This window comes from Cucurbita maxima, unplaced genomic scaffold (assembly GCF_002738345.1).
Source record: "Cucurbita maxima cultivar Rimu unplaced genomic scaffold, Cmax_1.0 Cma_Scf00012, whole genome shotgun sequence".
NCBI classification, from domain to species: domain Eukaryota; kingdom Viridiplantae; phylum Streptophyta; class Magnoliopsida; order Cucurbitales; family Cucurbitaceae; genus Cucurbita; species Cucurbita maxima.
Genome location: NW_019272028.1, coordinates 1,859,708 through 1,878,632, shown reverse-complemented (window position 1 = coordinate 1,878,632; position 18,925 = coordinate 1,859,708). Strand labels below are relative to the sequence as shown.

At 37.5% G+C, this 18,925-nt stretch overlaps 5 protein-coding genes across 8 annotated transcripts in view; 3 read left to right on the top strand and 2 right to left on the bottom strand.

Annotated features, from left to right (window-relative positions):
• The first annotated feature begins 81 nt into the window (after window positions 1–81).
• Window positions 82–5,084, top strand: LOC111487082 (methionine--tRNA ligase, chloroplastic/mitochondrial). The gene is made up of 12 exons (XM_023134309.1): window positions 82–538; window positions 1,345–1,488; window positions 1,603–1,752; window positions 1,998–2,165; window positions 2,462–2,586; window positions 2,778–2,871; window positions 3,024–3,122; window positions 3,623–3,803; window positions 3,903–4,018; window positions 4,255–4,410; window positions 4,538–4,666; window positions 4,760–5,084. Exons 1-12 carry the CDS (start codon window positions 221–223, stop codon window positions 4,919–4,921), a joined length of 1,842 nt encoding a protein of 613 aa, XP_022990077.1. The 5' UTR covers window positions 82–220; the 3' UTR covers window positions 4,922–5,084.
• Window positions 5,085–5,115: 31 nt separating this feature from the next.
• On the bottom strand, window positions 5,116–8,872 carry LOC111487083 (UDP-glucuronic acid decarboxylase 6-like). 2 transcript variants are annotated; one of them, XM_023134311.1, is made up of 14 exons: window positions 8,685–8,872; window positions 8,319–8,398; window positions 8,060–8,160; window positions 7,472–7,558; window positions 7,194–7,281; window positions 7,012–7,103; window positions 6,822–6,886; window positions 6,650–6,738; window positions 6,378–6,455; window positions 6,191–6,284; window positions 6,004–6,070; window positions 5,831–5,894; window positions 5,708–5,748; window positions 5,116–5,599 (listed from the first exon to the last, which is right to left on the bottom strand). In XM_023134311.1, exons 3-14 carry the CDS (start codon window positions 8,147–8,149, stop codon window positions 5,414–5,416), a joined length of 1,041 nt encoding a protein of 346 aa, XP_022990079.1. In that variant the 5' UTR covers window positions 8,150–8,160; window positions 8,319–8,398; window positions 8,685–8,872; the 3' UTR covers window positions 5,116–5,413. The 2 variants fall into 2 exon arrangements, with proteins under 2 accessions (XP_022990079.1, XP_022990078.1); XM_023134310.1 differs by lacking the exon at window positions 8,319–8,398 and having other exon boundaries at window positions 8,685–8,871.
• A 998-nt stretch (window positions 8,873–9,870) lies between these two features.
• LOC111487134 (dolichyl-diphosphooligosaccharide--protein glycosyltransferase subunit 4A-like) lies at window positions 9,871–10,193 on the top strand. The gene has a single exon (XM_023134392.1). The coding sequence runs from the start codon at window positions 9,871–9,873 to the stop codon at window positions 9,982–9,984; it is 114 nt and encodes a 37-aa protein (XP_022990160.1). The 3' UTR covers window positions 9,985–10,193.
• Window positions 10,194–11,586: 1,393 nt separating this feature from the next.
• On the top strand, window positions 11,587–14,308 carry LOC111487808 (heat shock cognate 70 kDa protein 2-like). Its single transcript, XM_023135348.1, has 2 exons — window positions 11,587–11,950; window positions 12,420–14,308. The coding sequence occupies exons 1-2, from the start codon at window positions 11,737–11,739 to the stop codon at window positions 14,162–14,164; spliced, it is 1,959 nt and encodes a 652-aa protein (XP_022991116.1). The 5' UTR covers window positions 11,587–11,736; the 3' UTR covers window positions 14,165–14,308.
• Window positions 14,309–14,669: 361 nt separating this feature from the next.
• The window catches only part of LOC111487807 (serine/threonine-protein phosphatase 7-like), a 9,244-nt gene continuing 4,988 nt past the window's right edge, over window positions 14,670–18,925 (bottom strand). The window contains exons 7-14 of one of the 3 annotated variants that reach the window (XM_023135346.1): window positions 18,328–18,801; window positions 18,015–18,155; window positions 16,268–16,372; window positions 15,924–15,983; window positions 15,384–15,578; window positions 15,227–15,298; window positions 15,063–15,157; window positions 14,670–14,966 (exon numbers count right to left, since the gene is read on the bottom strand). In XM_023135346.1, the coding sequence (XP_022991114.1) occupies window positions 15,104–15,157; window positions 15,227–15,298; window positions 15,384–15,578; window positions 15,924–15,983; window positions 16,268–16,372; window positions 18,015–18,155; window positions 18,328–18,801 (1,101 nt within the window). In that variant the 3' untranslated portion in view covers window positions 14,670–14,966; window positions 15,063–15,103. Of the gene's footprint in view, window positions 14,967–15,062; window positions 15,158–15,226; window positions 15,299–15,383; window positions 15,579–15,923; window positions 15,984–16,267; window positions 16,373–18,014; window positions 18,156–18,327; window positions 18,802–18,925 lie in introns of those variants that run through there. The other 2 variants (XM_023135347.1, XR_002719112.1) reach the window with 2 other exon arrangements.

Below are 18,925 nucleotides of genomic sequence, written 5' to 3'. Positions count from 1 at the left end.
TTTTTTTTTTTTTTTTTTTTTTTTTTTTTTTTTTTTTTTTTTTTTTTTTTTTTTTTTTTTGAAGTAATGGCCTAAGAATTGTGCGACAGATCGGAAGCGAGAAACTGCAATCGGATATGGTCACGGCTGAAAACCAAATTCGCGGGTAGCTAGTTACTGGCTCACTGCCAAGCGAAGCTACAAGCAGAGACAGCCCTCTGCTACTCGAGAAATCGAAAAAATGGCCGCTAGAATAAACACCTCCATACAAAATTCTCTCTGGCTCTTAAACCCTTTGCAGAATTCTCGCAATCTCAAAGCTACCCATTTGAGAACCCGCTTCAAATTCTATCAAAATCTGTTATCAGCCCCGTCTTCTTGTTCTTCTTCTTCAAAACGAGCCATATTCTGTTCCTCTGCGAGCAATTTCAACTCCCATGATGGCGGAGCCGCAACAGGCCCGTTTGTCATCACAACGCCACTTTATTATGTTAATGCTGCCCCTCATATGGGGAGTGCTTATACCACCATTGCTGCCGATGCCATTGCGCGGTTTCAGGTTCCTCTTTTCCCTTTATCTAGAATCTCCATACTTGTAGTTCTTGTTGGTTGTTCGTATAGTTAGTGCTTTGGTAACTAGTGGGGGCATCTGTTTAATGCTTGATTTGAATGAGCTATGAGTAATTGTTGCTCTTATCTATTATTGGGTGTTTTTTGGTCGGCACTTTGTAGCTGAAATTGAAGATATTGTTATCATACTTGCCTTCTCCATTTGTTTTCTTTGTATGCTCATATGTAGTCCAGCCAATGCGAGAGCAAGATCACGGATAAGGAAGCATTGTTTATAAGAATGTTGAAACCTCTCTCTAGTAGACGCGTTTTAAAAACCTTGAGGGGAAGCCCGAAAGGGAAAATCCCAAAGAGAATAATATTTGCTAGTGGTGGACTTAGGCCATCAGAGCCAGATAGCGGGCAATGTACCAGCGAGGAGGTTGAGCCTTGAAGGGGGTGGACATGAGGCAGTGTGCCAGCAAACGCTGGCCCCAAAGGGAGGTGGATTGTGAGAATTCACATCGGTTGGGGATGAGAACGAAACATTCTTTATATGAGTGTAAAAACCTCTCCCTAGCAGACGCGTTTTAAAAACCTTGAGGGAAGCCCCGAAAGGAAAAATACCAAAGAGGACAATATCTGCTAGCGGTAGGCTTGGGCTGTTACGGTGTAGGGATTCAGTTTACACACTTCTCTCTTTCTGATACCTGCTGTTTTAGTTTGTTAATATTTGAATTTTGGAATACAATTTTACCATCAATGGCTCCTCAATGAACTTAAAATTTCAACCCCTTGTGTCAAATATAATAACAGAGGCTGCTAGGAAAGAAAGTCATCTTCATTACTGGCACAGACGAGCACGGGGAGAAGATTGCCACGGCTGCTGCTGCTCAGGGTTCGGGTCCAAGCGAACATTGTGATAACATTTCAGAGGCATACAAGACACTCTGGAAAGATGTAGTCCAAACACATTCCATGATTTTCTTCTCAGTTTGCTGCAATTAGTTTATCAAATATTTAAAGTTATTCATTATATTTTCTTTTTCTCCTTCTGGTTTTCCCCCTTTCCAGCTAGATATAGCTTATGATAAGTTCATTCGGACAACTGATCCTAAACACGAGACCATTGTAAAGGAATTTTACTCGAACGTTCTTGCCAACGGAGATATCTATAGAGCTGATTATGAGGGACTTTATTGTGTTAACTGTGAGGAATACAAGGTGTTCTTTCTTGTCTTTCTCCTTCTACCCATCTGAAAACTCTGTATCTCGAATCATACGGTATTCACACGTCAAAATTCATGTTTACTATAAACAATTATTCTCTCCTCAATTATGATAAAATATTGATCGATCATCGCTTTTCCAATAGTTATTTTTCCTGTGGTGTGGATGCATTCAACAGTAGGGTATAGTCTGCATTAGTTCTCTTACATTTATAAGCACATTCATTTCTGGCCCCGCAGGATGAAAAAGAACTTCTTGCTGACAACTGTTGTCCTATACACCTGAAGCCCTGTGCTTCAAGGAAAGAAGACAATTACTTTTTTGCATTGTCAAAATACCAGAGATTGCTTGAAGAAACTTTAACACAGAATCCAGGGTTTGTGCAGCCTGCCTTCCGTTTGAACGAGGTGACTATAGACGATTTTTCTTCGCTTGTGTGTGAAATTTATTATTCCTCTTCCATTATAAGTATGCATTACAAACTATCTATCTATCTATATTCTAGATTCTCCGTTACCAGTAACCCAAGCTAAACGTAAGTCTCGTAAATGCTCATCATATCTCGTTGATCTAATTTGATATTGTATTTATATAGCCATTTTTTCTCGAACGACAGAATATCAATTCTATTGTTTGTTACAATTTTTTCCACCTTGCCGATCTCGAATCATCCTTCGTTTAATTCAGCACTATATCTTCCAAGGTGCAAAGTTGGATTAAAAGTGGCCTAAAGGACTTCTCTATCTCCAGAGCATCAGTTGAATGGGGCATTCCAGTTCCCAATGATCAAAGGCAAACAATTTATGTTTGGTTTGATGCATTATTAGGGTAATCTCTTCCCTTATGTTTTTTGTAACCTCGTGTATTGTGACTTTTTGAACCTTTATTAATTTTTTTATTACTACAAACGTATGGTTTATGTCAATTTGCAACAACTCTCCACCATTTTATAAGAAAATTGAAATGGATGCTACAGCCATTGCCTTCAATCTTAATCATATGAGAATTCCATAATGTAGTTATATATCAGCACTATCAGAGAACGATGAGCAACCAAATTTACAAACGGCCGTTGCTTCGGGTTGGCCTGCTTCTTTACATTTGATTGGTAAGGTAAGAGATACATTCCTGTTATTCAACCATTAATGAACTCAACATTCTGTGTTATTGTTGTATTCTGGAGGTGCTAATGGTTGTTTCCCTTTTCATTTTCTATCTAGTTCAAGCTAGGTCCGTTGGATGCTGATCTAATGTCTTTGTTTTAGGATATTTTACGTTTCCATGCAGTTTATTGGCCTGCTATGCTAATGTCTGCTGGACTAAAGCTTCCAAAGATGGTTTTTGGTCATGGGTTCTTGACGAAGGTATGTTTGGCCCCCTAAAGTTGCTACCAACAAAGGAATTTAGTTGACGACTGTACCGGTCTAACTTTAAGGACGTAGAAGAGAGTTAATATTTTATTAAGTCTGCAAAGACAAAACTAGTCACCGTTACTTTATGTATAATGTTAATATTGATGTATCTTGTGCATTATAAAAGGTCTTGATTGTTTTGTGAATCTTACTGAATCTCTGAGTTTGTCAACATTTGAATGCATATGATCTGTCCTAACTACACCCTGGTTCATGGCACGAGTGGTAAACAGGGAGCCTGTTGCGAAAGTTGAACGTTTTCTCACTCGAGAACAGATTCATAATCCTTTAGTTCCACGAATTTGACATCATAACCTTGTTTGTCTACATTTTATGCTGGAATTTAAGTTCGGGCCATTCTTTTGTCTGTTCTGAAAATTATTGCCAATCCACAAAACCTCTCATTACTAATTTTATATTATGCACCAACTCTTTTTGTTTTAACTTTATAGGATGGCATGAAGATGGGCAAGTCATTAGGCAATACTCTTGAACCAAATGAATTGGTTCAAAAGTTTGGCTCGGACCCCGTGCGATACTTCTTCCTTCGAGAGGTGGAATTTGGTAGTGATGGAGACTACGCCGAGGATCGGTTCATCAATATTGTCAATGCGCATCTTGCAAATACGATAGGTATATTTTAACTGGAATCCCTATTGAACGGAAAATTACAGCCCTTTTTAATGGAGGCTTCTGTTTGACACCACGTAATTCTTGACGTTTCTTTTGCAGGAAATCTTCTTAATCGAACCCTCGGACTCCTTAAAAAGAACTGCCAATCTACTTTGGTGGTTGATTCTTCTGCTGCAGCTGTAGGAAATGCTTTCAAGGAAAAAGTCGAGGAATTGGTAAGGTCGACTTGGAAATTACATTCGTATTTATTATCTGAGATGGCACGGAGTTGGCAAAATAATTCTATATCGAATTTTTCGTCCTTGAAATCTTCTCTGGGATCAATTTAGTAAATAGCTTGAGTCCACTGTGGCGTGGATATTGTCTGTTGTGTGTCCTCTGTTTATGACTTTATGACCAATAAGTTCACGAGTATTTGCAACCGTGTCGATTTTATTAGTCTGCCTTGTAGGTTGCGAAAGCTCGGAATCATTACGAAGAGCTCTCCCTTTCATCGGCTTGTGAGGCTGTGTTGGAGATTGGCAATGCTGGAAATTCCTACATGGATGAGCGAGCACCATGGTCTCTCTTCAAACAAGGTGGTGCCTCATCAGACGCAGCTGCAAAGGTTATCCAGTTCAAGACTCCATCTTTGTTTATGCGCATGATTTTCGATATGAATTTTTGATTCACGATTCCTTCCAACATTCAAGAACCCCTTCTCTGAATTCAATCTGGCTCAATTATCTCGACAGGACCTTGTTCTTATACTCGAGGCGATGCGAATCATAGCCATTGCATTATCCCCAGTAACGCCACGCTTAAGCTGGAGAATATACGAGCAGCTCGGCTTCCCTGAGGACCAGTTTGCAGCTGCAACATGGGTCTTATACTCTTTTCATACTTGTGTTTTGTTCTTTTCTGTGTTTGATATCAGCTCACTACCAGTGACTGATAATGCGACTTTTTGGCTGTAGAATGAGACGAAATGGGGAGGGCTGAAGGCTGGTCAGGTTATGGCTCTTCCAAACCCAGTCTTTGCTAGGATTGAACAAGCCATTGTCAATGGTGAAGAAGAAGCTCCCAAAAAACCAGTCAAAAGCAAGAAGAAAATAGCTCAAAAAGTGGCAGAAGCCTAAACCATGCCCTCAAATTTCAAGTTGTCTCTCATCTTCTGTTTTTCCTTCTAACAATTTTGTTCTTTCCATAAATGAATATTTACCAATTATTATATCAGACAATTTAAACTAATTCTCAGCCAATTTATAATGGTAAAACATTGAACAGAACATTTAAATTCGATTTGGTAAGGTTTGGCCACTACAATTTAGAATATTCAAATTTTGGCCTCCATATAAGAAGAGCCCATAATGTCTGTATACCTGTATATGTAAGTGAGCTTGTACCAAGTACAATCCACATCCAAAATGGAGAGATTTCTTAAGAACAATATCATGGTAAAACAAAAATTCTGTCTGTCACTTATTCTAAATAAAGAGAACGAGGTAATAAAGATCACAACACAGCGAATCGTACGAATCTCCTCGCAAACGTATCCATTCATCTATTGAAAATTCTTCACTCCAGCCATCCGACATCATTTTCGGCATGATTATACTGAGTTTACGAGCTTAGTTTTTTCTTGGGACTTCGAGTCTGGTTCGGAAATCGTCCTCCATGAGAGGAAGTCCGTCCCTCAACTTGATCTTTGGCTCCCAGTTGAGAAGCTCCTTTGCTTTCGTGATGTCGGGCTTCCTTTGTCGAGGATCATCTGGTGTGTTTTCCACCATGATGATCTCCACGCCAGGATTGATGAGCTGAACAGTTGACATTCACAATCACAGTTGAGATCTATGAATCTATGTTGTCATTTGGGTAACACAAATCCCATATGTAAAAGAACCATATTAAGTTGCTAGAATTACCTCTTTCACAGTCTCGGCCAGTTCGAGCATTGTGAATTCACCTGAATCGCAGAAACAAGAAGCATTTAGGACTAGTCTGAATCGAGAAGGAGAAACTTATCTAGCAGAAAATTGAAGGAAGACCTGGGTTTCCAATGTTGATCGGTCCTGTGTTATCACCCTCCATTAGCCGAATGAGACCATCAACCTTCATTTGTCAGTTAAAAATTAGGACATCGATCGGGACATAAAAAGCTGATAATGAGTACAGATGTTTGAATCTACACATGAACGAACCCGAACCAAGATTTTCTTACCATGTCAGAGACATAACAGAAACTTCTTGTTTGCGTTCCGGGTGCTTGAACTGTCAAAGGCTCGCTACTGCACGATATAAAGGTACACAGTAGCTTCTTGTTTATGTGGCGTGAAGAAATTAAACAAGCATTGAAGACGAAGGATAACGCTAATAGGGCGAGAAAATTGGATGACAGCTACACTCACCGGATCGCTTGAGCAATGAAGTTGCTGACAACACGACCATCATCAATATTCATTCGGGGTCCGTAGGTGTTAAAAATTCTTGCAATCCTTATCTCTACAATTGTAAAGGTTCACTTCAAGACAGGAAGTAATTGCACAGAAAATGGAGCCCTGGTTGTAATAATATGTGCAATCCAAAAAAACTCACCGATCCCGTGTTGCCTGTGGTAATCAAACATCAGAGTTTCGGCCACTCGCTTGCCCTCATCGTAGCAACTTCTCACACCTGCAAAAGTTTAACAGACACACCAATATTCAACAATGCAGCCAGCTGACCCAACCTTCATTGCATCACAGAATCATGATTCACAGACATATGAGAATGCTATTTGAATTCACATCACTTCGAATTCATATGAGAATCGTGTTGTTTTAGAGCAAATGAAAGGAGACATTAAGTGAATCTTTGAATCAAATTACCAATTGGGTTGACATTCCCCCAGTAGCTTTCATCTTGAGGGTGGATGAGAGGATCTCCGTATACCTCGGACGTGGATGTAAGCAAAATCCTGTTCGAAAAGGCCAGTAAATAACACAACAGAATAGTATTTTACGAATTGAGGGAGAGAAATAGAATGGCAGTCTTGAAAACCTGGCTCCGACACGTTTGGCAAGTCCCAACATGTTTAGCGTGCCAATGACATTCGTCTTTATGGTCTGTGAGAACATCAACCAGAATAATATGAGCTATGCTTCATTCCCAAACCTCTTAACAATGGATATCTTCAAATATCATGACATTATTATCTTCAACCCAAGACGTATACAAATTGGATACAAACCTTTACAGGGTTGTACTTGTAGAAAATCGGAGACGCCGGGCAAGCAAGATGGTATATTTGGTCAACTTCAATCAACAGTGGCTCAGTGACATCTGAGTTAGAAAAATTGAGGGACAGTGTTAATCAGGGAAACAAAAAGAGAAAATTCAAAAGCCCTCCAAGTAACGTAAAATAAGGAATACCATGTCGGATAAGCTCGAATCTAGGGTGGCCAATCCATTTTTTCAGGTTATCCTTCGATCCAGTGAAGTAGTTATCAGCAACAATAACCTAAAAACCAAAAAAAAGAAAAAATGTCAAACCCACCAACACCACACATGTAATACAGGGATCATGATCTAGGCTCGTCTATACCGACGTTTTTCGATATGAATCCAACTCACAAGTCAGAATATTCAGAAGGGTTCTATCAATAATTGAAGAAGTACAGAGATTGCAGCTAAAGTACTGAAGAAACTACCTCATTCTTCTCATTTTCCATCAATTTGTCCACCAGGTGTGAGCCAATGAACCCAGCTCCTCCAGTCACCAAAATTCTCATATTTGCCTGTTGTAAAGAGACCAACATTGGTTAAGGAAATGAACAATACTGAACAATATTTCAAGGAAAATAACATAATAATCCACGTGTATAAATCCCTGAAAAGCCTTGTAATAAGATCATATGGACTGCGTTAAGCCTGGATTCTTCCTACATTCCTTGGGTTTTTTAAACAGAGTTTTTCATCAAATTCTTCGAGTTTATTTCGATCCAAAATCTCGATTTCACACACACCAGTTTAATAAACGTCTATTTCTCTATTAGATCCCCATTTTAATAAGAACAATCTTGTAATTCACAATTATGAAGCAAATGCAAAAGAAATCCCCAACAGCCCTAACAAAGAACAGGCTCCTCCCGTAGTATATTACCAAAGAAATGAGCCAAACTTTGACACAAAACAAGTAAAAACAACAGATTATAATGCTCACTCGAAGGCCATTCTGCCTCATCATATAATGCTAGAAAACATAAAACGGACACATTAAGGTAAAAAAAGAATGATACCTGAAAAAATTTGGCACTTCTCAAAGGAGATGGAGTGGGTGGTGGCTTTGTGGAAGCATGGGAATTTCCATTGGAACCCTCTTTAGCCATTACTTCAAATACTGAATCATCAACATTATCAAACATCACAATTGCATTCCAAAAAAAGAACCAAAAACATCAAGAGATTAAGAGACTTGGATTTGATGCAAATGAAAAATGCATCGCATTGGAAATTCAACCAAACGAAGTCAAACTAAAGAGAAATGAAAGAACCAACCCTTCAAAGCAATTCGCCAATATCAAGGCTTTGATTCTGCTGTGTGAAAATATAAGCAGCAACCTATGCCTTTTATATAGCTATGAATAGGTTGGGAATTTTTAAAAAATGAACATAATAATTGAATATAAGAATCATTGGACCAAACAGCAACGACTTGGAGAACAAGAGAGTGAAGAAAAAACTTCAAAAACACGAAAAGTGGAAAACTTTTCTGCAACGGAAGTGAGCACTTACCTACCTAACAATTTCAGATCTAAATCTAGAATCTCAATGAACCTCAAGAAATAAACAAATAAACAAATTTGATGAACGATTTAAGCCTGCGATCAACTAAAGAAAGTGAATGATGTAGAGATTCTATACCTTAGAGTAGCCGAATCAAAATCTGGGGACCTCGATTCTTTCGTTTTCGCCGTGGAATTTAAGGTTTCTGGCACAAATTAATGCAGAAACCGAGGAGGGTGTGGGATTTTTCGACGGTAATCGAAATGGCGGGTCCCAAAATCGGAACAGAGTTGAAAATGAAGAACGTTACGTTTCACGGAGATTAGTTGTCTTTTTGGATTAATGTTACCGTAGATTACACCTCATTTCGTTTATCCAATCTTAATCAAAATCATCCTTCTTAATTTCCCTTTTCATTTACGTTATCGTTTTGACTTTCTCATTCAGCCCATAAATTTTTTAAAAAATTATTTCCACTCTGATGTTTCTAAAAAATTTATATAAATATCACCTCCTCTTAATTTTAGAGTTTTTATTAATAAAAACATCAAAATTAAGCGTAAAAATAATTTTAAATTTGATGTCTTTTTATAAATTTAATTATAGAGTATATAAGTGAAAATACTCGAAAAATTAGTGTTAATTTCTGAAGACAATTCTGTCCTGGTAAAGTTATATATTTTTTTTTTTAATTTTTTTAATTTTTTTTTTCTTGTAAATCACTTACTGATGGTGGAATTAATAAATTCTTTAATCTATTTTTAGGAAATTATTGACAAAAATGTTGAAATTGGAAAGTGTGAAACACGTTTACATGGGTTTTACTTAATTGGAGTTTTTTTTTATTTATTATTTTATATGTCATATTAAATATGAAGTAATTTTGGTAGTTATGGGCCAACTGAAAATTGGGTCGGCCATAGGCTAAACTCGAAAATAATGGGCCGGGGCCCAATATTCGTTTGAGAAAGCCACTGAAAATAAAAGAATGAATCGGAAGTCTCTTCCCTAGACTCTGCATCTCGAAGAATTTTGTCGTCGGATCTTCTTGTTGGCCGCGTGTTTTTCTCTCAATCGATCAGATCGGAAGGTACATTAATCTTTCTCTTTTCCTCTCGGAATTTGATTGGATATATCAACAAATATAAGTTCAAGATTAGGATTTCGATTTCTTAGCAAAAAATGGAATCTCATTCTCTGGACCTGGAAATTCGTCTTCCGAACTGTTTGTGAATTACTACGTTTCAATGTCTAGTTTTGAAGAATCTGAATGATTGTTTGTTGTCGAAGGATTTGATTTCCGTCCTATTGTTGCGTTGCGCAGATGATTGACGATCAGGCGTTAGGGTTTCTTGCCAATTTTCTCGGCATTTTTGTCTTTGCTTTGGTGATTGCTTACCATTACGTGGCGGCTGATCCGAAGTATGAAGGCAACTGAGATGAGAGACCTCGATGTTCAGATGCTTAGATTGATCGGAAAAATGCATTACTGTTAGACGTAGGTCATTTTGATATGACAGGTTTTTCTTCTTCTATGAGAATTTTCTCCTTGCAACAATCAATGTTAACAGCAATTTCATTATGCAATTATAACTTATTCTCGTAATTTTTCGTGGTTATTTGATCGATTGCTTCAGTTGCTCTTTAGTAGATCGGATTCGTTCAAAAGAAAAAAAAAAATCTTCTTCTTCTTCTTCTTCTTTCATATTAGCTACTCTTGCATTTACATGTTTTTCACAAGCGCTCACTTCTTTCAATGGTTTAACATCTCGAGTAGAGTAGATTTCTTCGAGAGAAGTTCTGCACTGTCCATGGTAGTATGGAAAGAATGCACACTTGCATAGTACTGATATTCAGATCCTGTCCTATTTGTCACTCCATCTACTTAAACAACCTAAAAGTTTGACAGCCATTTAGAGAAGGAGCTTATATATATAGACATGGTTTAGTTATTTTCACAATTTAGATAAGATTCGGGGATTGGGTTAGGTCTCTAAAAGCATGGTTCTTGCCTCCTTCCTTAAAACTTTGTCTATTTCTTGGATGATCCTTTGCTCTCACGTTCGAGTATTTGTTCGTCGTTTAGGTCGGTGAGTGAGATTTTTGCTCATTGCCGTCCCATAATTCCTAATTTTTAATTTTATCTAATCAATTTATAAATATATTCACAGTTTTAAAAATTAACGCATGTACTCCCAATTTTGCTTCTAAGTAAAATTTAAATGATCTAACAGAATTTATTAGTCACAATTAAAAATTCACTTTTAATAGTTAGATTAAACCAATACAAACTAGGATTTAATTTATAATTTTGTTAGAAGAATATAATTTTGTTGAAGAATACAAATGTAAGCGAGCATGATGATAAAATTGGAAAGTTTAATTGTAATGGCCCACATTCATAGCCAACATTCATAGCCAGTATAAATTGTCTTTTTTGAGTCATCCTTCTCGGACTTCCACTCAAGACTTTAAACCTAGGAAAAGGTTTACCTATCCTTACAAATAGTGTTTTGTTCTCCTCTCCAATTAATAGAATTTTTTTCAAAAAAATATCTGAAAGGAAAGATATGCCAGTTGAGTTTTCAATTTATTCCATTCGTTTTGATATCTATAGTGACTGAGTACAAATCGTTTATTACAATTATATATATTTATTGATAAATTTAATTATAATTTTATATATAATATATCTATAATTTTTTTAATTTTATGTTTGAATATTGAAAATATTTAATAATAATTAAAAAAATAAATAAGTTACCAAATTGAGAGTTAAATAATCTGAAAATATTAAATTAAAAGCTAACGTAGATACAAAATTCAAAATTTATAATATAAAGAAAAAAGTAAAACTATTATATTAATTTATTTATATTAAAAAAAAAAAAAAAAAAAAAAAAAACAGGGAAAGAAGCATCGAGAACCAACTAGAGACTTGAAAAGTAAACCGTCGTATTTTGATACGCTGGCGGTCCGAACTCTTTTAAAAACTTTCAGCGCTCCTATTCTTTTCCATTCGAACTCTCTAGAACCTTTTTCCCTTCACAATTTCTATATAAATTCTCCTCTTTGCTTCCTCTTCCTTCTCATTCTAAATCTCTAAACCCTAGGTTTCAGTCACCAATTTCATCCTTTTCATTTCCATTTTTTGTTCAGATTCTTTTTGCAATCGTTTTGAAGAGCAACTATGGCCGGTAAAGGAGAAGGCCCGGCGATCGGAATTGATCTTGGAACGACGTATTCTTGCGTTGGCGTGTGGCAGCACGACCGAGTCGAGATCATTGCCAACGACCAGGGCAACAGGACGACGCCCTCGTATGTTGCTTTCACCGACAACGAGCGTTTGATCGGTGATGCGGCCAAGAATCAGGTCGCCATGAACCCTATCAACACCGTATTTGGTAACTCTTCTTTCCTTTTGCTTTGAGATGTTAGTTTTTGGGAGTTGACTCCGCAGATACAGTATTCGCTTTTGAACCTGTCTCTGCATGTTTTTTTAGAGTTGAATCAATATATCGACCGTGTTCTGATGTTGTTTCTCCGTTTTTGAGCCGAAGTTTTTTATTTTTTATTTTTTGACGGAAGTATTACAGTTTTGGGTCCAGGGTCTTAAAGTCCTTGTCTATGTCGTTTTTGCTTTTCGAACTGCATCTCGAGTAGTTGATTATCTGTGATGTTGTCTTACGATGGATATTTGAAGCTAGTTTGGTTTTCCTTATCTTAAGTTTTTTGCTGAGTGTGAAGCGTATGCCCGTATTATTATTTTGTTATTATTGTTTTTGATTTCTTGTTCGGCCAGTTTAGTTTTTCTTATCTGTAGTCCTATGCTGTAGAACTATTAATTGATAAGTTTCTTCTGCATGTTAACAGATGCTAAACGTTTAATTGGCCGAAGATTTAGCGATTCATCCGTCCAGAGCGATATTAAGCTCTGGCCATTCAAAGTTATTGCTGGCCCCGGCGACAAGCCCATGATTGTTGTGAACTACAAGGGTGAGGAAAAGCAGTTTTCGGCTGAAGAAGTGTCATCTATGGTGCTCATAAAGATGAAGGAGATTGCCGAGGCGTATCTGGGAACAACAGTGAAGAATGCTGTCGTCACTGTCCCTGCCTACTTCAACGATTCGCAGCGTCAGGCCACGAAGGACGCTGGAGTCATTTCAGGTCTAAATGTGATGCGTATCATCAACGAACCAACTGCTGCCGCCATTGCTTATGGTCTCGACAAGAAGTCTACCAGCACTGGCGAAAAGAACGTTCTAATTTTTGATTTGGGTGGTGGTACTTTTGATGTTTCGTTGCTCACAATCGAGGAAGGTATCTTCGAGGTGAAGGCAACTGCAGGAGACACCCATCTCGGTGGGGAGGACTTCGATAACAGATTGGTTAACCACTTTGTGCAAGAATTCAAGAGGAAGAACAAGAAAGACATTAGTGGGAACCCGAGAGCTCTCAGGAGGTTGAGAACTGCTTGTGAGAGGGCGAAGAGGACGCTTTCCTCCACAGCCCAAACTACAATTGAGATCGACTCTCTCTACGAGGGAATTGACTTCTATTCCACCATCACCCGTGCTAGATTCGAGGAACTCAACATGGACCTTTTCAGGAAGTGTATGGAACCAGTTGAGAAGTGTTTGAGAGACGCCAAGATGGACAAAAGCACAGTCCATGACGTTGTTCTTGTTGGTGGCTCCACTAGGATCCCCAAGGTGCAGCAATTGTTGCAGGATTTCTTCAATGGCAAAGAGCTTTGCAAGAGTATTAACCCTGATGAAGCTGTTGCCTACGGAGCTGCTGTTCAAGCTGCCATCCTGAGCGGGGAGGGTAACGAGAAAGTTCAGGATCTGTTGCTCCTGGATGTCACCCCTCTCTCACTAGGACTCGAAACAGCCGGTGGTGTGATGACTGTTCTTATTCCAAGGAACACCACCATCCCCACCAAGAAAGAACAAGTTTTCTCTACATACTCCGACAACCAACCTGGTGTATTGATTCAAGTGTACGAAGGTGAGAGGGCAAGAACACGTGACAACAACTTGCTGGGTAAATTTGAGCTCTCCGGCATCCCTCCGGCTCCTAGAGGTGTTCCTCAAATCACAGTCTGCTTCGACATTGACGCCAATGGTATTCTGAATGTTTCCGCTGAGGATAAAACCACTGGTCAGAAGAACAAGATCACAATCACCAACGACAAAGGGCGGTTATCCAAGGAAGAAATTGAGAAGATGGTGCAGGAAGCAGAGAAATACAAGGCCGACGATGAAGAGCACAAGAAGAAGGTTGAAGCTAAGAACTCGTTGGAAAACTATGCTTACAACATGAGAAACACCGTGAGGGATGAGAAGTTCAGCTCTAAGTTAGACCCAGCTGACAAAAAGAAGATCGAAGATGCCATCGAGGGAGCAGTCCAGTGGCTGGACAATAACCAACTTGCAGAGGCCGACGAGTTTGAAGACAAAATGAAGGAACTTGAGAGCATTTGCAACCCAATTGTTGCTAAGATGTACCAGGGTGCTGGTGGACCTGGCATGGGCGGTGCTGCTATGGATGACGACGATGTCCCACCTCCATCCGGTGGAAGCGGCGCCGGTCCCAAAATTGAGGAAGTCGACTAAATTTTCTTTAGATCCCGATCTTTTCTTTTTCTATGTTTGTTTTCCATCGGGTTCGAGGCGATGGAGTTTTATTTTGTTATATGAATCACATATATTATGGGCTTTATTTATTTCCATTGCAATCGAATTTAGTCTTTACGGCCATTTGTTACTGATCAAATTTATAGCTTAATTTTCACAAGCAGTTCTTAGAACTCGGCTAATACTTAGTTTCCAGAATTCGAAACTTTCTAAGTTGAAATATATACAACAGGTTGGCATTGATGGTCCTCCAAATTCGTGCGTTCTGACCTTTTGCAATAATTAGACAACAATCTCCCAACAATCTCCCTAGAACTTTCATTGTACCGTTCGAACGTGAGATGTTCACGAAGGTCTCAGATTCGAACGGATCTGAACTGTAGTTATCAGCAGCCAGCTTGAGATGATGGGGAAATGCTCCATCCTATAGACAGAAAGGCTACTAAATATGAACATACTATTTAAGCATATTTTGTGGAAGAATGAAGGAAGTTGGGGTGTTATTGAAAGGAAAATTCTTTGAGATGAAATGTACAAATATTAGAAAGAATCAAGAATTGGATTTTGATCATTAGGCTCAGACAATACACATCTCATCACGATCTTCGCCACATTGTCCTTTGACATTACAAGAAGGAAGATCTCTAAAAAGCTGAGCTAAGAAGCGAGAGCCGAGAGGATGAAAAACCCAGCCTCAACTCTTTATTAAAATCACCACTCTATGTCAATTCATTCGCTCTGCTATACAAAGCAGAGAGATATTTCCCTTTGGGCACCCAACCTGCGGAAGACAGTTACTTCTTGTTTAGAGATATTTCCCTTTGAAAACTTTTAGATCAAACAAATAAATTGGTAGATAAAGTTTAAAGACAATCACCAGATCTTTCTGAATGACAAAACTTCAATTTCTTCGTATGTCTAACTGCATTTCTTCCTCTTACGATGAGGAATGGGTAACTTGTCCTTATTTTCCTGCTTAGGATCATATCATTAGTTACTCGACAGAAAAACATTACAGAAAAAGTTATCTGAATGACTAACCGTTGTTTGAAGCATAAACTTCAGTCCTGCAATGAGCTCCAGGAAGTACTCATACGCAGCCTTATGAGGTTCCTACATTCGGAAGTAGAAATAGCTTGCATTAGTTCCAAGTGGATCAACAACTATAACAACATGCCACGGGGGGTTATTTAGTCACCTCGATGCTCGGTGGCAAAGGCAACCCTTCTACCACGGGGGCCTTCGGAATCTTAACACTCTGGGTACCTGTAGCATCATCTGTCATTGTAACGCTCCAAGAGGGTGGGTTTAATATGCCCAATGCCTCAAAATCAACCCCAGAGTGAATCTCAATAGGACTAGAGTTTTTAGAAGAGACGGCATCAGCCAGAGCCTATAAAGAGACACAAGAAAACAAAATAACTGATGGAAGCTTATATTGTGGACACTGTTTTGAATAATACTAGTGCAATAACAGAAGGGATTATATGGACCGTGAGTTTCCAAAAGCATATTAGCTCCAAAATCACCACTTCCAAAAGTAACTTATCTTCTACATGAATGACTACTAACAGCTTCAGGCACTTCGAAAATTTATAAACATGCTAAAAATGCATTGTTCGGTAATGAATATAGAGAATGGCCAGATCCTTCCATGCATAAGCAAATGCATGTCGAACCTAAAACCCGACTTTTCCGAATGCGTAAACAACTTATTGATAATATAATACTGACTTACCATTAATGTCAAGTCTAAATCTACATCATGTCCTTCACAGCCAAAATAGCAAACGTCTATCTGTGGAGCAAAACCATGCAATCCAATTAGAAATGCTGGAGCAAAAAAGAAAATTTTGAAATTTGTTCTTGAAAAATTCACCCCAGACTGTAATCAGACATGTATCCTAAAAGAATCTAAAAGGATAATATTACCCTTGCCCTAGCACGCATAGTTGTATTTTGAAGTCTGTGAACTAAGATTCCAATCAGAGAGGAAATTTTATACAAATCTGTTTTGTTCCTCTTTTCTGGCCTTACACAATCAAATTTGAATTGTTCCCTCAGAGACAAAAATGACCATACCTTTGGTTTATCTACAGCTTTAAATGTGTGGAAGGTTGGAATCTCAAAATCTGGATGCTTCAAAGTAGCATATGCTCCCTCGTTATTGTAGCTCTTGCGACCAAACTGCATAACATCCAGAAGGGAGAATTTATCAGAAGTTGAGTTCATATCAAATGCAGGAGCCAGTTTTACTGCCAAATAATAAACTGCATGCAGTATCACAAAAAATTGTTCTGTCATGCAAACAAAACATGAGCCCACAACTAAGAAAACTGCAAATATGCTGACATATCAGATTCATAAAGATGATAGGAAAAGATAAGGTAGCAAAAGGAATATACTTCGTTTTTTTTTCTTTTTTCGATGAGGAACATTCAATTTTTCCAAGGAAAAAAAACTTCATACGATGAGAATGAATTGTCTATGAATTCAGTGCATAAGGAGCGAAAGATGGATCTATAGTTGTTTCACCATTGCCACCCAACTATTAACCACAAACCTTAGGGGCCACTTATTTGTTGCAATTTTAAAATGTTCAACAACCACAGGCAAAAGAATCAAGATATAGGACACCTTGGATGACTACTACATTCATTTCTGTAAGAAGATATTGTGAAGACATTATGCACATAGAGAGGAAACACGTACTTCTTAGATAGGTTGATAACCGTATAGTGATTTTTGGGCATTTTGATATATTTTTTTTAGAACTCAAGAATACAAAGGTACAACCAATAGAGGGGGGAGGCCATTGGGCTTTTTCTCTACATTCATATCACAAATTTATAGTTACACATTGATTCCAGAAATATCTTTGTTATATTAAATTATATCAGATGCATGATTCATTTTGTACATTAAAAAGTTTTTAGTTAAGATACCATTTTGATCCCATACTTTGGACCTGTCTAATTTTAGTTTATGTACTTTTAATAAAGTTTAAAATTGGTCCCTAGTGTTAGTTTGAAGCCAATTATTTAATCAAAATTGGTTAAATAATAGTAATAATTTTCATGTGTATTTTCAAAATTTATAGAATGAAGGATAATAGGAGACTAAATATATTATACAAAAATTAACAAAACTAAAAATAGGGAGTGATTTTAAGCTTTATGGGAAGTATATACATTAAAATGAAATGAAATCAAAATATTGGGACGGAAATGATATTTTAACCAAAAGATTTAATTGATATTTTATCATAAATTTCATAATTAATTATATTAATTTTGATCTAAAGTAATCAATATATTCATCCAGAAAAAATCCATAAACCATTCAATAAAATTCTACTTTAATTTTATTTTCCACCAAATATAAATGGGATATTATACATTTAAATCATAATGCATTTTGCATAAAAATACAATCATCTTTCAAAATTATTTATAGTATAAAAAAAATGAGAAGGAAAGACAATATCATGTATTTTACGTTATTATAAAACAGATAAAATTTTGGGTGCTTGTGAGGTTCCTGAGAAACAGCCCGGCCATTTGGAGTACTGTTCATTCAATGCATATGCATACCTCGAAGAGCTAACAGAGACTTGATTGAAATATGATAAAGAATACATCAACAGGCAGATTAACAAAGTTTTCCTCAATTCTTGATTTTTAAAAACGTATTCAACATAAGATTCCTCTATCAGACATCTAGGCATAGTCTTACATTACCAACTACCTTATATGTTTTCCTTGTTCAGTTCTATAAAATATGATTTAATGACAAGACAACTGAAAACAAGAGAGCGGAGAGTGGATACCTGTGGGAAACCCGGAGCGCTAAATAGAGTATATAGTTTCCCTGATTCTCTGTCATGATCTGAGCTATAACCCATTATCATATCATCAAAATCAATTTTGCCGTCCCTTGAATCTGGACCTTCATGTGATCTAATGATCAACTACAACATTTACAAGAAAATAAAATAAATCAATAAACATGTAGCTCGATATTATAACTCCTAAAGTTGGTTTCAAGCACAACTCAAGAGGAACAAAGATGTAAACAATAATGGCATGCCACAAGTTTTTCATGAACAAATATGTTCATTAAGCCACAGGTTTGAGTATAACCTTTAAATTAGACAGCTTTAAGAATGCTTCAGTCGCATCAGGACCCCACAATAAACCTGCACCTCTGGCTTGGTTTTTCCTTAAACCATCGACTTTAGAAGGATCCGACCATAATACATCTGCCAAAATTATATTTGGATCTTCATCTTTAGTTGGAACATCGACAAAAAACCTTTCGAGCTTGGATAAGTCTTCTAAGGATCCAATCTCCAGCTCGCGTGTCTTCCTTTCCTCGTAATTCTGCACATCAGGATTGCATGGCTTACGAAATAAACCTCCATGGGTTGTATATACTTTTCCAGCAATAATTGCAGCCAAAGGAAGTTCCTTAAATGTTTCCAAGCACCTGTGATATACATTTTCACCTTGCTCGCCATATTTTGTCCTTACTTCTTTCTCAAAACCGTAGGATGATGTACAGATTCTGGTTTCATGATTTCCACGGAGTAGACATACTCTATCAGGCATCAAGATCTGTTTTTTTTAAACGAGAAACCAAAGGCATCAATATCTGTTTTGTGAGCCTCATCAATAAAGGAGGCCCTTAGGTGTTCAATAGATGTGCATTTTCCAGAACAAAAAAAAAAAAAAAAAAAAA

What these genes read in the sequence shown, in the direction of transcription:
- LOC111487808 (XM_023135348.1), top strand. Translation starts at nt 11,737, where the DNA reads ATGGCCGGTAAAGGAGAAGGCCCGGCGATCGGAATTGATCTTGGAACG. An exon ending in CCCTATCAACACCGTATTTG is followed by an intron (nt 11,951 to 12,419) that starts GTAACTCTTCTT and finishes GCATGTTAACAG; the next exon opens with ATGCTAAACGTTTAATTGGC.
- LOC111487134 (XM_023134392.1), top strand. Translation starts at nt 9,871, where the DNA reads ATGATTGACGATCAGGCGTTAGGGTTTCTTGCCAATTTTCTCGGCATT.
- LOC111487083 (XM_023134311.1), bottom strand. Translation starts at nt 8,149, where the DNA reads ATGGCTAAAGAGGGTTCCAATGGAAATTCCCATGCTTCCACAAAGCCA. An exon ending in CCACAGGCAACACGGGATCG is followed by an intron (nt 6,285 to 6,377) that starts GTGAGTTTTTTT and finishes TTACAATTGTAG; the next exon opens with AGATAAGGATTGCAAGAATT. An exon ending in TGGCCGAGACTGTGAAAGAG is followed by an intron (nt 5,600 to 5,707) that starts GTAATTCTAGCA and finishes TCAACTGTTCAG; the next exon opens with CTCATCAATCCTGGCGTGGA.
- LOC111487082 (XM_023134309.1), top strand. Translation starts at nt 221, where the DNA reads ATGGCCGCTAGAATAAACACCTCCATACAAAATTCTCTCTGGCTCTTA. An exon ending in GTCATGGGTTCTTGACGAAG is followed by an intron (nt 3,123 to 3,622) that starts GTATGTTTGGCC and finishes TTAACTTTATAG; the next exon opens with GATGGCATGAAGATGGGCAA. An exon ending in GCATCTTGCAAATACGATAG is followed by an intron (nt 3,804 to 3,902) that starts GTATATTTTAAC and finishes TTTCTTTTGCAG; the next exon opens with GAAATCTTCTTAATCGAACC.